Source organism: Polistes dominula, unplaced genomic scaffold (genome assembly GCF_049000335.1).
Source record: "Polistes dominula isolate Pdom_NZ unplaced genomic scaffold, Pdom_raw_medaka contig_28, whole genome shotgun sequence".
Lineage (NCBI taxonomy): Eukaryota > Metazoa > Arthropoda > Insecta > Hymenoptera > Vespidae > Polistes > Polistes dominula.
In genome coordinates, this window is record NW_028300879.1 from 4732501 (window position 1) to 4746878 (window position 14378).

General features: G+C 27.0%; 4 protein-coding genes across 5 annotated transcripts in view; 2 read left to right on the top strand and 2 right to left on the bottom strand.

The window, feature by feature from the left end:
• The window catches only part of LOC107066931 (CD151 antigen), a 6101-nt gene extending 2835 nt beyond the window's left edge, over positions 1-3266 (bottom strand). Inside the window, exons 1-5 of one of the 2 annotated variants that reach the window (XM_015321997.2) lie at positions 3066-3266; positions 2793-2975; positions 2528-2698; positions 2366-2455; positions 1-2243 (exon numbers count right to left, since the gene is read on the bottom strand). The exon at positions 1-2243 is cut by the window's left edge and continues 2835 nt beyond it. In XM_015321997.2, the coding sequence (XP_015177483.2) occupies positions 1938-2243; positions 2366-2455; positions 2528-2698; positions 2793-2975; positions 3066-3266 (951 nt within the window). In that variant the 3' untranslated portion in view covers positions 1-1937. Of the gene's footprint in view, positions 2456-2527; positions 2699-2792; positions 2976-3065 lie in introns of both variants that reach the window. The other variant, XM_089172980.1, reaches the window with a different exon arrangement.
• A 512-nt stretch (positions 3267-3778) lies between these two features.
• On the top strand, positions 3779-6701 carry ArgRS (arginine--tRNA ligase-like protein). The gene is made up of 8 exons (XM_015321991.2): positions 3779-3917; positions 4039-4194; positions 4302-4545; positions 4614-5038; positions 5124-5265; positions 5340-5599; positions 5698-5890; positions 5998-6701. Exons 1-8 carry the CDS (start codon positions 3870-3872, stop codon positions 6570-6572), a joined length of 2043 nt encoding a protein of 680 aa, XP_015177477.1. The 5' UTR covers positions 3779-3869; the 3' UTR covers positions 6573-6701.
• A 152-nt stretch (positions 6702-6853) lies between these two features.
• Positions 6854-12663, top strand: LeuRS (Leucyl-tRNA synthetase). The gene is made up of 16 exons (XM_015321989.2): positions 6854-7046; positions 7446-7661; positions 7748-7957; positions 8032-8193; positions 8266-8510; positions 8587-8812; positions 8887-9105; positions 9203-9656; positions 9730-9868; positions 9945-10215; positions 10307-10557; positions 10625-10859; positions 10974-11228; positions 11296-11511; positions 12052-12295; positions 12366-12663. The coding sequence occupies exons 1-16, from the start codon at positions 7023-7025 to the stop codon at positions 12572-12574; spliced, it is 3576 nt and encodes a 1191-aa protein (XP_015177475.2). The 5' UTR covers positions 6854-7022; the 3' UTR covers positions 12575-12663.
• Positions 12664-12789: 126 nt separating this feature from the next.
• On the bottom strand, positions 12790-14334 carry LOC107066927 (betaine-homocysteine S-methyltransferase). Its single transcript, XM_015321992.2, has one exon. It carries the CDS (start codon positions 14070-14072, stop codon positions 13092-13094), a length of 981 nt encoding a protein of 326 aa, XP_015177478.1. The 5' UTR covers positions 14073-14334; the 3' UTR covers positions 12790-13091.
• Between the last annotated feature and the right edge of the window lie 44 nt (positions 14335-14378).

Consider the following 14378-nt stretch of genomic DNA (forward strand, 5'->3'; position numbering starts at 1 on the left):
AGAGAAAGGAAGAGAATGACACGGTTAGATTATAAGTTGGTCCATGCGGTATAAAATATGAAAATATACTCGTCGATTGACACGAAGTGGCGTCTCATTGGATCGTGTGGTCATGATGAATATTAAATTAGGATATAAACAAATTGATACAAGAGGAATAATGGTAAGATGGTAATTGAACGAAAGCAAAAATGAGAAAGAAAAAGAACGAACGAACAAACAGAGAGAGAGAGAGAGAGAGAGAGAGAGAGAGAGATTGTTTATGAATGAGAGTGAGAAAGAAAGATATATATATATATATATATTTATATAATATATATAATAAATATATATAAATATATAAAGATGCGAAAGAAAGAAAGCACAAGTCAGCCACGCTGCAGCTACTACGACCACTACCCTAGGTAGATTAAACGCTACTTTGCTGCTGATCTAATTGTTTACTGTCACGTGTTGCTGTAAACCTAAACTAACGATACGATATATATATATATATATATATTTTATTTATATATAATAATCTAATCGACTGTATTTATTGTAAATAGTCACACGATGTTTGCTATGATATATAATATATCTGTAATTGGATGGAATATGCCTGAAAAAAACTGCGCCCAGCCCTTTGTCCTTCATTACAAAAAAAAAAAAAATATAACTGAAATAATAAGAATTTAATAAAAAGAAAATTAATAAAAAGGGAAGAATCGATAAATGATAATGGATATAATATAGAGATAAAGAGAGAGAAAGAGAAAGAGAGAAGATAAATAAATAAATACATAAATAAAATGAGATAATGATAAAAAAAAAAAATAATAATAATAATAATAAAAAGACGACGCCGTACCTCGCGCATGGAACACTCGGCGATAAATTAATATTAATGAAAATAAATGATTAGAAATTAAATTAATGATATTTAATATAATATAATAATTATATTATCGGTATAAGAAAATACAGCCCCGGTTTGTGGTATTTCGCGATGATTTCAATTTCAAATACCCGTGTGTATTATTATGTTACATTTACGCGTTTGTAATTTCGAACTAAAAAAAAAAAAGGAGTTCTAATTAAGAAAAAAACAAAAATGCATATAGAGTCGAAGCGAGAAACATGTCAATATTTCGTAATTCGTAAATAATTGAATGAAAGAGACGAAACGATTTCGCGTAACGATCTTCTAACGCCGTGTGCTCCATTTTTTGAATCAGACTGCCCACCCCCCCCCTATTTGCTCCCCCTAAAAACTTATCCTAATCGTAAAATGAAATGAAAAAGAAAAGAAAAGAAAAGAAAAGAAAAAAAATAAATAATAAAGAGAAATAAACTAAGATTAAACAAATTCTCGTCCCTTTATCGTAAAAGGGCAAGAACGAATGATGGATATGCATATACATATATACATATATATATATATATTTATACATAAATACATAAATACGTATGTATATATGTATTTATATATATATGTATATATATATGTATATACATATATATATAAATAATTTTTATAAATGTATTTTTTCTTCTCTATTCCCGATCCAAAAAAGAAAAAAAAGTCGCCCAGATTTTCCCCTTTAATATAAATGACAAATTATCGCGGTAGAACAAAGAAAACGGAAATAAGAAAAAAATTATAAAAGGTACAGAATAAATTCGTAACTCGAAATATATATGTGTATATATATATATATATATATACATATATATGTTTATAAATATATAGATGTACTGCCCAGTGGCAGAAAGGAATGTCATGACCCTAACAGCATGTCCAATAAACTTACACACACAATATTACTATCTCTTAAGTACAATATATTAAGTGTTTTCAGAAAATATATGATCTATATATGATAATAAAAAGGGGAAAAAAAACGTTTCATCGACGACTTGTCATTCACTTCTGATCACAGTGATTTTTTTCTTTTTTAATTACAAACGATCGTTATTAGTTCAATGGATACATCTTGAATCTTTTTCGTACGGCAAGAGCAAAGAACAAATTCGCGAACTAAAAATGAAAGATATGGTTTGTTTAAAAAAAAAAAAAAAAAAAAAAATAAGGGCATCGAAATAACGATTATTATTATTATTTTAAATAAAGTATTACGTACTAGAGCTAACGACACAAAAAGAACCGACATGGATACAGTGTGAATTGAAGATTTGAGGAAATCAACGGCGCCATTTAAACAACCAGACTCGTACACTACTTCGGCGGACATGTTTAAACACTAAAAAAAAAAAAGGTTATGGAAGGTTTTCTTTTTCTTCTTCTTCTTCTTCTAATTTAAACAAAATTTATAAGGAGATATTATATTAGACGTTATGAGTTAAATTACAAAAAAATATTTACCTTATCAACGGTAGTTGAACAACAACTCTGTGGTATAAGCATACCATGTTTTATCCAATCTTCGTGAGATTGAATACCGCAACATTTTAACTAATTAGATCAATTTTTTTTCCATTATAATTATTATTATTTATTTCAATATTGAATTCTCTAATTACTTACATATCTGTGCGTATTATCCCAAGCTTCTGTAACCCAATCCAAGTAACGATAATTTTCTATCGAGTTAGCCATATCTTCATGAATACTTCTCGTAAGTTTATCGAATAATGAAAAACTCAAAATGGAGCAGATGAAGATTAAAAAAAGGAATAGTGCGTGGAATATTATGTACTGCAATACAAGGATTATATTGATCTATTAATATTTCTTTAAGATTTATGTTGTTATTATTATCATTTAATGTAGTTCATCAAGATCTACTTACGATCATCAAAAAATTTGATTTTCTTTTGAAAAAACCAGATATACCGATTACTGCCAAAAAAGATGCGAATATTCCTATCATGAGTAACGTTGTTATATATATACGTTGTCCAATCAATCTTGACATCATTTTACTATCAGCAAGCATCCAAATTGAAATGATCACAGCACTTAAACCAGCAATCTGCAAACAAACAAATTTATGTTAATATTTTTTTAATTATATTTTCTTTCTCTTCGCACAAAGGATTATTATTATTATATCAAAACTTACAAAGGTAACACTGTTTAGACTCAAAAAAGAAAACTTAACACATTTTTTTGGAAGTCTTTTATAGGACAATTTTGAAAAGGATATTGTTAATTGTTGAGGAGTAACTTTTCCTGTTGATGAAGTTTCCTCGCTTTCTGTGACTTCCTCGGCAGTATCGGTCTCTGTATCATTGTCATTTATAATGTCTTGATGTCTCATCATAACCAAAAATCGACATTTGTTAAGCCATTAATTTTTAAATATTCGCTAAATTCAAATAACCTTGATCATCGTTATCATATATTTGTATATTCAGAGTATCTCGACTGAAGGAACCAATCTAATGCAGGAATCTACTTTTATCGACAATGGTAAGAACAGAATTCTACCATTACCTTAATCATTAAATTCAGAAAAACTGATGCAATAAACAATAATATATACACGTTTAACCATTCAAAATAAACTATAAACATTTTTCATACTCGTATTCGCAACATTACCGACAGAGCAAACGTTCGCCGCCTCCCTCTATGCCGCCATATTTAAAAACTCATATTGATTTATGAAAAATAAATTGTTATATCGACGCTATATAAAAAACAAAATCTTAAAATATTATTTATAATTATTATATTAAAATTGTGTACAAAATTTGAACAAATTTAAATATTATTTTAATCGCTTGTAACTAATTTTTAATCGAGTTGATCTTTAAAATGAATGAAAGAATCTTCGATTTTGAATACGTCAGAGATAAGTATTTCAATTTATCCACGTGGTAAATTCGATTTATAAATTATTAAAAACTAAATTATTAATATAATGTCGATCTCTAATATAGATGCTTTTAATAGACGAGCAACTGAAGCGGTAAATTTTGCCATTAATTTCTTTATCAAATATAAAATTCAATTTATCTGGAATAATCTGGAAAAGATGTGAGGTTAACTTTATTTTTCATACACATATCTTATCATTTTTTTTTTTCTAGGAACAACAAATAGAAATTTTAAAAAAGGAAATTGAACATTTACGTGAAAGTATAACAAATGAGAATATTGAAAAATGTGATATCTCGAAAGAAGATTACGCGAATTTGCAACAAGAAAATCTTAAATTAAAATATAGAATTAACATACTTAAAAGGGTATATTTATATTTTATTATATTTTATAAATACTTTTTGTTTGTTTTTTTTTTTATTCTCTTGTCATGTCATAATTATTTAATAAATTTTTCTGTATACATTTGTAGGCTGTTGAATCAAGAAAATCTAAATCAGAAACTGAAGTAATGTCTGGTACAACTGACACATCTGTTAATAAAGTTATCAGTATATCTGAAACATTATTTAATTTATTTCAAGATGCTATTGCTGCCGCTTATCCTAATTTAGTAGATCCACCAATAAATGTTGGTGTAGTGAACAATGCTAAATTTGGTGACTATGAATTTAGTAGTTCTATGCAGATTTTTAAATTATTAAATAATTTTGGTGGTACGTATTTGAAATCAATAATAATATTTTTCAATATTATTATATCATTAAATGTTTAAACATTTCAGATATTAAAACAAATCCAAGAGCCGTTGCTAGTAATATTTTAGCTAAAGTAGAAACATCTCCGCTTATTGAAAAATTAGAAATTGCTGGTCCAGGTTATATAAATGTATTTTTAAAACGTGAATTTGGACAACAAGTATTAAAGGCATTTCTAAAAGCTGGAACAGTATTTCCTCCTTATGTGGATAAGAAAAGAATACTAGTAGATTTTTCAAGTCCTAATATTGCTAAAGAAATGCACGTTGGTCATTTGAGATCTACAATTATCGGTGACAGTATTTCTAGATTATTAGAATATCTTGGTCATGATGTTCTAAGAATAAATCACGTTGGTGATTGGGGAACACAGTTTGGTATGTTAATAGCTCATTTACAGGACACATTTCCGAATTATTTAACTGTATCTCCACCAATTGCGGACCTTCAGGTATTTCACATTTGTATAATTAATTTATATTATATACTTTCTTTATAAAATAATATTTATTATTCCTATTTGTGTATTATTGTAGAATTTTTACAAAGAATCAAAAGCAAGATTTGATTCGGATGAAGAATTTAAAAAACGTGCGTACAATTGTGTTGTTAAACTGCAGTCCTATGATCCGGCAATAATTAAAGCTTGGCAATTAATTTGTGATGTATCTAGAAAAGGTAAAACAATTAAATTATATAATAAAGTATATAAATTTAACAATGATTATTACACGTAATTGTATTTATCGTAGAATTTGCAAATTTGTATGAACGACTTGATATTAAGATCGTAGAAAGAGGAGAATCATTTTATCAAAAGATAATGGAAGAATTAGTTAAAGAATTGGAAGCAGAAAATTTCTTAGAGGAAGACGAGGGTCGTAAAATATTATGGGGAGAAGATCGTACCGGTATACCTTTTACAATTATAAAATCAGATGGTGGTTTCACTTATGATACGTCAGACATGGCTTGTATCAAACAACGCATTCACGAGGAAAAAGTTGATTGGGTATATTTCAGATTATATAATCAATATCACAATATAATCAACTTTAATTTCAATTGAATTATAACTAAAATATACTTTTTGCAATATTATTTTTTCAGATAATATACGTAACAGATGCAGGCCAATCTGTACATTTTCAAACATTATTTAAATGTGCGAAAAGAGTAGGTATCCTTCCATCAAATGTTAGAGTGGATCATGTTGGATTTGGTGTAGTTCTTGGAGAGGACAAAAAGAAATTTAAAACACGATCCGGAGATACCATTAAATTATCAGAATTATTAGATGAAGGTAAATTTATAATGATGTACAATTATATGAACTTAATAATATCTGCTTTCAATGATTTCTTATATAAATATGTTCAAATGTAATTTACATTTATTTTTTCTTAAAAGGTGTAACCAGATCGTTACAAAAACTTAAAGAAAAGGGACGTGACAAGGAACTTACAGAAGATGAACTTAAAGCAGCTCAAGAATCAATTGCTTATAGTTGTATTAAATATGCTGATTTATCTCATAATAGAAATCACGAATATGTATTTTCATTTGACAAAATGTTAGACGATAAGGGAAATACTGCAGTATATTTACTTTATGCGTTAACTAGAATTCGTTCAATTGCTAGAAATGCTAATATTACTCGAGAACAGTTAAAGAAAGCTGCGGAAGAGGTTCCGATATCCTTAGAACATGAAAAGGAATGGAAACTAGCTAAAGTTTTGTTAAAGTTTCCCGATGTATTAATTAAAATAACTAAAGACTTACATTTGCATCAACTTTGCGAATATTGCTATGAAATTTCATGCGCTTTCAGCGAATTTTATGATAATTGTTACTGTCTTGAAAAGAATCAAGCTGGTGAAATAATTAAAGTTAATATGGGACGTTTATTATTAGCAGAAGTTACCGCTCTTATAATGGAACAATGCTTTTCTATACTTGGTATTAAACCGCTTGAACGTATGTAATAAATATAATAATATTTAAAAATATTAAAATATAAATAAAAACGTATTTGTATTTTTTTGTAAAATGCATAAAAAGATCATTTTTTTTATGCTAATTTATGATAATAAAATAATAAGAGTATTGCTTTATTTTATCTACATTTTTTTTTACCTATCACTATTTTAGTAAAAAAAAAAAATAGATTCAAATAATTAATTGAGATTTCAAATGTTACATTATATGAATTAATTTCATTGTTAAACGTAATACGCATGTTAAATGAAATTTTTTAATGTGATTTTGAAATTACATGATGAAATATAACATGACATTAATGCAAATTATTATAGGACGAAAGTGATTGGTTGTTGCAGATTAGAACACTTGCATACACGTGCCAGATGCAAGTTAGCTGAGTAATCGAATATTTATTTAACAATATAAATATTATTTAAAGATATACTATCAAAATGGTAGTCACGTCTAATGTTAAGGTATTATATTAATTTTTAACTTTTTGCATATACGTTTATAATATATAAATAAGAATACGAATTAACCTCAATGCCGGCAAAGCTAACAGATGTAACACATTTATACACATATAATTAAATTATAATTTATATATTTTTATTATATAATCTTTTTAAATTGTTAAATTGAATCATATATATATATATATATATATTCAAAATAAAAATTACCAAGTACAATGAAATAAAAAAAAATATTATTAACAACAAAGTTTATTGTTAAAAGTAATTGTCAATTGGTATTTTTTACTTTTAAATTATCTTTAATCTATATTATTATATATATCTAAAAAAAAAAAAAAATCGATAATTAATATATAACTTCTAAAATTTTATAAAATTTATAATTTTGTTATATAGCCAATGACAGAAAGGAAGGGTACCTTTAAAGTTGAATATCTTCAAAAAATTGAAAGAGAAGTACAAGAAAAATGGTATAATGAAAAAGTTTATGAAGAAGATGCACCATTGGAACGTAAAAATACACCAAATGATAAATTTTTGGCAACCTTTCCATTTCCTTATATGAATGGACGACTTCATTTAGGACATGTATTTTCTTTGTCAAAATGTGAAGTAAGAATTCTCATTAATAATAATTGTATAATTTAAAAAATGTCTTTATACTACAATATATTATTATTATTTTTTTTATCTTTTAGTTCGCAGTACGTTATAATCGTTTGTTAGGAAAAAAAGTTCTATTTCCATTTGGTTTTCATTGCACTGGTATGCCAATTAAAGCTTGTGCTGATAAATTAAAAAGAGAAATAGAACTATACGGCTGTCCACCACAATTTCCTGAAGAAAATATTGTAATCGAAGAAAAAGTAGATGACATAATAATCAAAGATAAAAGTAAAGGAAAAAAAGTAAGCAATTTCTATCAATGATGCAACATATCATATAGATTAAGAATAATAATAAAACTTGATAATGTTTTTAGAGTAAAGCAGTTGCCAAGGCTGGAACTGCTAAATATCAATGGCAAATTATGCAAACTCTTGGAATAGATGACGAAGAAATTAAAAAATTTGCAGATGCTGCATATTGGCTTGATTATTTCCCACCTCGTGCTGTAGAAGATTTAAAATCAATTGGATTACATGTATGTTAGGAAAACAATATTCCTAATATAAAAGATATGTTTTAACTATAATAACCATTATTCAATTTGTAGGTTGATTGGCGTCGAATGTTTATTACAACTGATGCTAATCCATTTTTTGATTCATTTGTTAAATGGCAATTTGAACATCTGAAACGTCGAAATAAAGTTAAATATGGAAAAAGATATACGATTTATTCTCCAAAAGATGGCCAACCGTGTATGGATCACGATAGATCTTCTGGTGAAGGTGTTGGACCACAAGAATATACATTAATCAAATTAAAAATACAAGAGCCTTATCCTAAATCTCTTGAGTAAATAAATTTTGTATTATAATTTATTAATATTTAATAATAAATCAAAACTTATTGTTAATATTTTACATTACAGATCACTTTCTGGAAAACCAGTTTTCCTCGTCGCAGCCACTTTGAGACCTGAAACTATGTATGGTCAAACTAATTGCTGGGCACATCCAGATATAAATTATATTGCGTATAGTTTAAAAAATGGTGAAGTATTCATATCGACTGAAAGAGCAGCTCGAAATATGGCTTATCAAGGCTTTTTCGAGGTAGAAGGAAAAATAGAAATTCTTTTAAAACTAACTGGAGAAGTAAGTTTTATAAATATTACTTTAAAAATGTATTATAATATTGTTATTTATATTAATATTATTAATATTAATAGGACATCTTAGGAGTAGGAGTAGAAGCACCTCTTACATCTCATAAAACAATTTATACATTACCTATGTTAACAATTAAAGAAGATAAAGGAACAGGTATAGTAACTTCGGTGCCTAGTGATTCTCCGGATGATTATGCTGCTTTGGTAGATTTAAAGAAGAAACAACCATTCAGAGAAAAATATGGAATCAAGGATGAAATGGTTCTGCCATATGAACCTGTAAGTTAAACATTTATGGTTAATTTAAATAATTATGCCCCCATTCTAAAGAAGTTTTCATTTCAAAAATATATATTTACATTTTTAATTCCACTAGATACCTATCCTCGAAATTCCAGAATTTGGAAACTTAGCTGCGGTGACACTGTATGATAAATTAAAAATACAATCTCAAAATGATAAAGTTAAATTGATGGAAGCCAAGGAAATGGTATATCTAAAAGGATTTTATGACGGTATCTTGTTAGTTGGTGAACATAAGGGGAAAAAAGTCCAAGATATTAAAAAACAGATTCAACAAGCGTTAGTCCGCGATGGTAGTGCTGTTATTTATTATGAACCTGAAAAAACAATTATTTCAAGATCAAATGACGATTGCGTAGTCGCTTTGTGCGATCAATGGTATTTAGATTATGGTGAAGAAAATTGGAAAAAGGAAACAATGAAAGCCTTGAACAATCTAAATGCTTTTCATGACGAAGTTAGAAAAAATTTTATAGCTTGTCTTGATTGGCTTCATGAGTACGCATGTTCTAGGACTTATGGTCTTGGTAAATAAAATTGAAATTCGTAATTGTATATCATTACTTAAGATAAATCTTAATTTTATATTTAAAATTTTAGGAACAAAATTACCATGGGACGAAAATTGGTTAATCGAATCTCTTTCCGATTCAACTATTTATATGGCGTATTATACAATAGCTCATTTAATACAAGGAGAAACATTCAAGGGAGACAAACCAAATGTTCTAGGAATAAAGTATATATTTTAATTTATATTGATTTATATTGACATTAAATTATATACTTTATTTTACATGAATAATTATATTCAGGGCTAATGAAATGACATCAGAAGTATGGGATTATATCTTTTTTAATGATGCAAAATTACCTAAAACGAGTATTAAAAAAGAAGCATTGGATCGAATGCGAAGAGAATTTCAATATTGGTATCCAGTTGATTTAAGAGTTTCAGGAAAAGATTTAATACAAAATCATCTTACTTTCTTTCTTTATAATCATACTGCCATATGGCCTAAGCAACCAGAATTATGGCCTCAAGGAATACGTGCAAATGGTCATTTACTATTAAATTCATCTAAGGTATATATACATAATCTTTTAATAAAACTTAATTATTATATTTCTCAAATATAAAAATCAACACAGTGAATTAAATAATTATATTTTTTAGATGTCAAAATCCGAAGGAAATTTCTTAACACTCGCAGAAGCTGTTGAAAAATATTCAGCAGATGGGATGAGATTATGTTTAGCTGATTCTGGAGATTCAGTTGAAGATGCTAATTTTGTAGAGAGTACAGCTGATGCAGGAATTCTAAGATTATATACATTTATTGAATGGGTCAAAGAAGTAATGAACACGCCAAAAAATCAATACAGACATGATCAACCAAATACATTCAATGATAGAGTCTTTGAAAGGTATTGATCTTAATTATTAATATATATTCTTATGAATATATAATATAACATAGCTCTTTTTTAATAGTGAAATGAATCTAAAGATACAAGAAACTAATGAGAATTATTCAAAAATGCTTTATAAAGACGCATTGAGAACTGGCTTTTTTGAATTACAAGCTGCTAGAGATAAATACATACAATTAAGTATATTAGATGGTATTAACTGGAATCTTATTATTAAGTACATAGAATTGCAACTTATTATGTTATCACCAATATGTCCTCATGTGTCAGAATATGTATGGAATATTATTGGTAAAGTAAGTATTATTCAAATTATACGTATATATATATATAAATATAGATCATATATATCTCTTTATATTTTTATTTTATTTAAATATTAATCACAAAAATATTCTGTTCTTTATTAGAAAGATAGCATACTAGACAGTCGATGGCCAATAGCTGGTACTGTTGATTTAGTACTCATAAAATCTTCACAGTATTTAATGGATGCTGCCCATTCATTTAGAATTCTTTTAAAGAATTATCTAACGCCAAAGAAAGTTTCAAAAAATACAAATGCTTCACCTCAAGAAAAACCTAATAAAGCAATTATTTGGGTTGCCAAATCTTATCCTCCATGGCAAAGTATTGTACTCAAAACTATGAAGGAAATGTATATTGTAAGTATAATTGATATATTTAATTATTTATTTAAAAATTTCATTAATTTATTTAATATTTTTATAGAAAAATGGAAATAAACTACCAGAAAATAAAGCAATTGCTACAGAATTAGGAAGCATAGCTGAATTAAAAAAATATATGAAAAGAGTAATGCCATTTGTGCAAGCTTCGAGAGAAAAATTAGATTCTATTGGTATAAGTGCTTTTAATTTAACGTCTGATTTCAATGAGTATGATATTCTTGAACAAAATAAAAAATATCTTCAAAATACTCTAGAGGTAATTGTTTTTTAATTACATATTCGTTAACGTTACTTTGTGAAATTCTTTAATTCCTGAAATGATTATCTAAACTTTGAAATAACTGTTTAAATATAAAAAAAAGAAAACATACACAAATACAAACGTCAACTAACATAAGGAATATTTGAATTTATAAATACTTAACGAACGAAATTGAAATTTGATCCATAGATTAAATACGATATAACACTGCGATTAAAAGAAAAAAAGAGTACAGGATAAGATAATTAAAAATAGAATAACAACAGATAATTACGAGCATTGTTGTGGAAAGAAAAGCAAACATTAAAGATAGATTAAATTTCAATCAAGTACTTTAACTGAGTTTAGTAAAATTCTTTTTATATGTTTTCACAAAAACGCCTAATTATTTCCAGTAAAAATTAGAATTTTCACGATTTCATTGAATTATACAATTTAACGTTGACATATAATAATATATATTAATAATTTTATAATTTTTATATATTATTTTGTATCCATTGTATTTATGTGGTTTATTTTTATTTATTTCAGTTACATGAAATTATTATAAAATATACCGACGAAGCTCCAGAAAAAACAAAAGAAGAATGTTGTCCTGGTTCTCCATATATAAATTTTTCATTAAAACCTTCTGTTCAAATGTGTCTTATAAATCCACAGAAATACATTAGTGCATTTAGTATGCATTTAAAAATTTATGAAAATGATACAGTTTCTAATTTAATAGAACGTATTGTACATGAGAATAAATTAAGATCTGTAAAATTGATCGAAGGTATGTAATATTAATCAAAATTGTAAATAGAAACAATAGATATATTTTGTTAATAAATTTTTGTTTTCAGTTCAATTATATCGTTATAATGATCCAATGATGGGCCCACGTGTGAAACCAAATCTTGACAATATTTTAGGAGAAAAAACATTGCTTCCAAATGACGCTTTATTTATAATTAATGCAGAACATGAATCTGCAGAAATTCAAATTGAAGATAAAACATACCCTCTTGGAAATCAATTAGTATATATTGACAAAAGTGCGAATGATAATTGAATGAACCGATCATTAAATAAAGAAACAAAGTTGTATTAACATAACTACGGAAGAATAACAGTATTGAATAAAAATGTTTTGAATAATTATATCATTTCTTTTTCTTTTTTCAATTCTTCTTTCACACATTCTAAATTGATAACAAATATTTATGTATCTGTATAATAATATATTGTTTAAATATATTCTTTGGTATATAATAATATATAAATGTTTTTTTTTGTATATTCATAAAAAAATTTATATATATATCATATTAAACATTTTATAATGTATATATTAAAAAATTAACAAAAATATGCATTTATAATAATTATCAGATGTTAATGTTAAATCGTAATCTTAAAGGCACATAGTAGTAACCAAATTCTATTCATTTAATTATTTATATAAATATTTATAAAATTAATCTCTTTTATATTTCCTGCTTGTAAATATATATTCTCTTATTATTGCCAACTAATTAAAAAACAAAAATGCAGGAATAAAATAAAAGAAATCTAATCCTAAGAGAAGTTCATGAAGACGAAGTAGTAGAATTTTGTGTTTTTATCCATGTGTCAACTTCAAAGCGTATTATTTTGATATCTGTTGCTTGCGTCCTACAACAGCCGCCGATGTATTTTACTCCATAATTCAACCATTCATAAATAAATTCATGCGAAGGATAGCACTCCTTATCTTCCTTCCATCCTTCTGTTACTGTATATTTTTCTCCACTATTAGGATATACTACCAATGGTATAAAATCGGTTGAATTTTCTTTATTGATACCTTTCAATAAAGAAGTGACATACTGCGGTGCAATACAATTAACGCCGAAACCAATTATTTGACCAGGCAGAGCATTTTTATAACATTGCATAACTAATTCTTGAAAATCCGTACCATCCACTAAACTTTTTCCATCTTTACAAGAAAAGCACATCCATGCTTTAGCATTAGGAAATTCTTTCAATAATTCAATTAATACTTCAGCTTCTTCTTTACATGGTAGAGTTTCAAATGCCAATAAATCAACGCCAGCGTCTAACAAACTTGAGATACGTGGCCTGTGCCAATCTTTTAAAACTTTTAAAGATATATCTGAACAATAATGACCGCTGTATTCCGAACCGTCATGTAATGCAGCACCATATGGACCACAGGATCCAGCAATTAATGGTTTAGGATTAGGAACATTTGGATTATCTTTCACTTCTTCAAGGTAAGTTTTCACAGCTCTTTTAGCACACTCGACAGCTTTGTAAATTAATTTATTACTGTCATCTTTAGTGAGTCCCAAATATTTCATAAATCCATCTATTGATGCTTGATAAGTATTAGTTTCTATTATATCAGAGCCAACTCTTAAAAAATCCAAATGCGTTTTATATACAGCTTCTGGTTTTGTTGCTAAAAAACGTGCTGTCCATAATGGATCACCGTCAATTTTATCACCCACATGTAACGCTAATTGCGTTGAAAAACCACCATCCAATACTTTTATTTCACACATCGTACCGGTTTAAAGCACCTTCTTCTATTATGAACAACGATCCTACACGCACGCAGTTCCAAACAGTAATGCACTCGTGAATACCGGGCAAGATAATTTTGTACTTTTATATTGACGAATCAGTGTTGCCAAATGAAGCAATCTAACGATTTTACAGGCGTAAGAATTAAATTCACTTTAAATTTTATTACGTCGCATTTCGATTGTCAAAACTTTCATATGTTTACTTTTCAAAATTAATGCATTTTTAAATTCCATTGTAAATAGCCCTTTAAGATAATGGAATTTAAATTGAATTGTTTATCT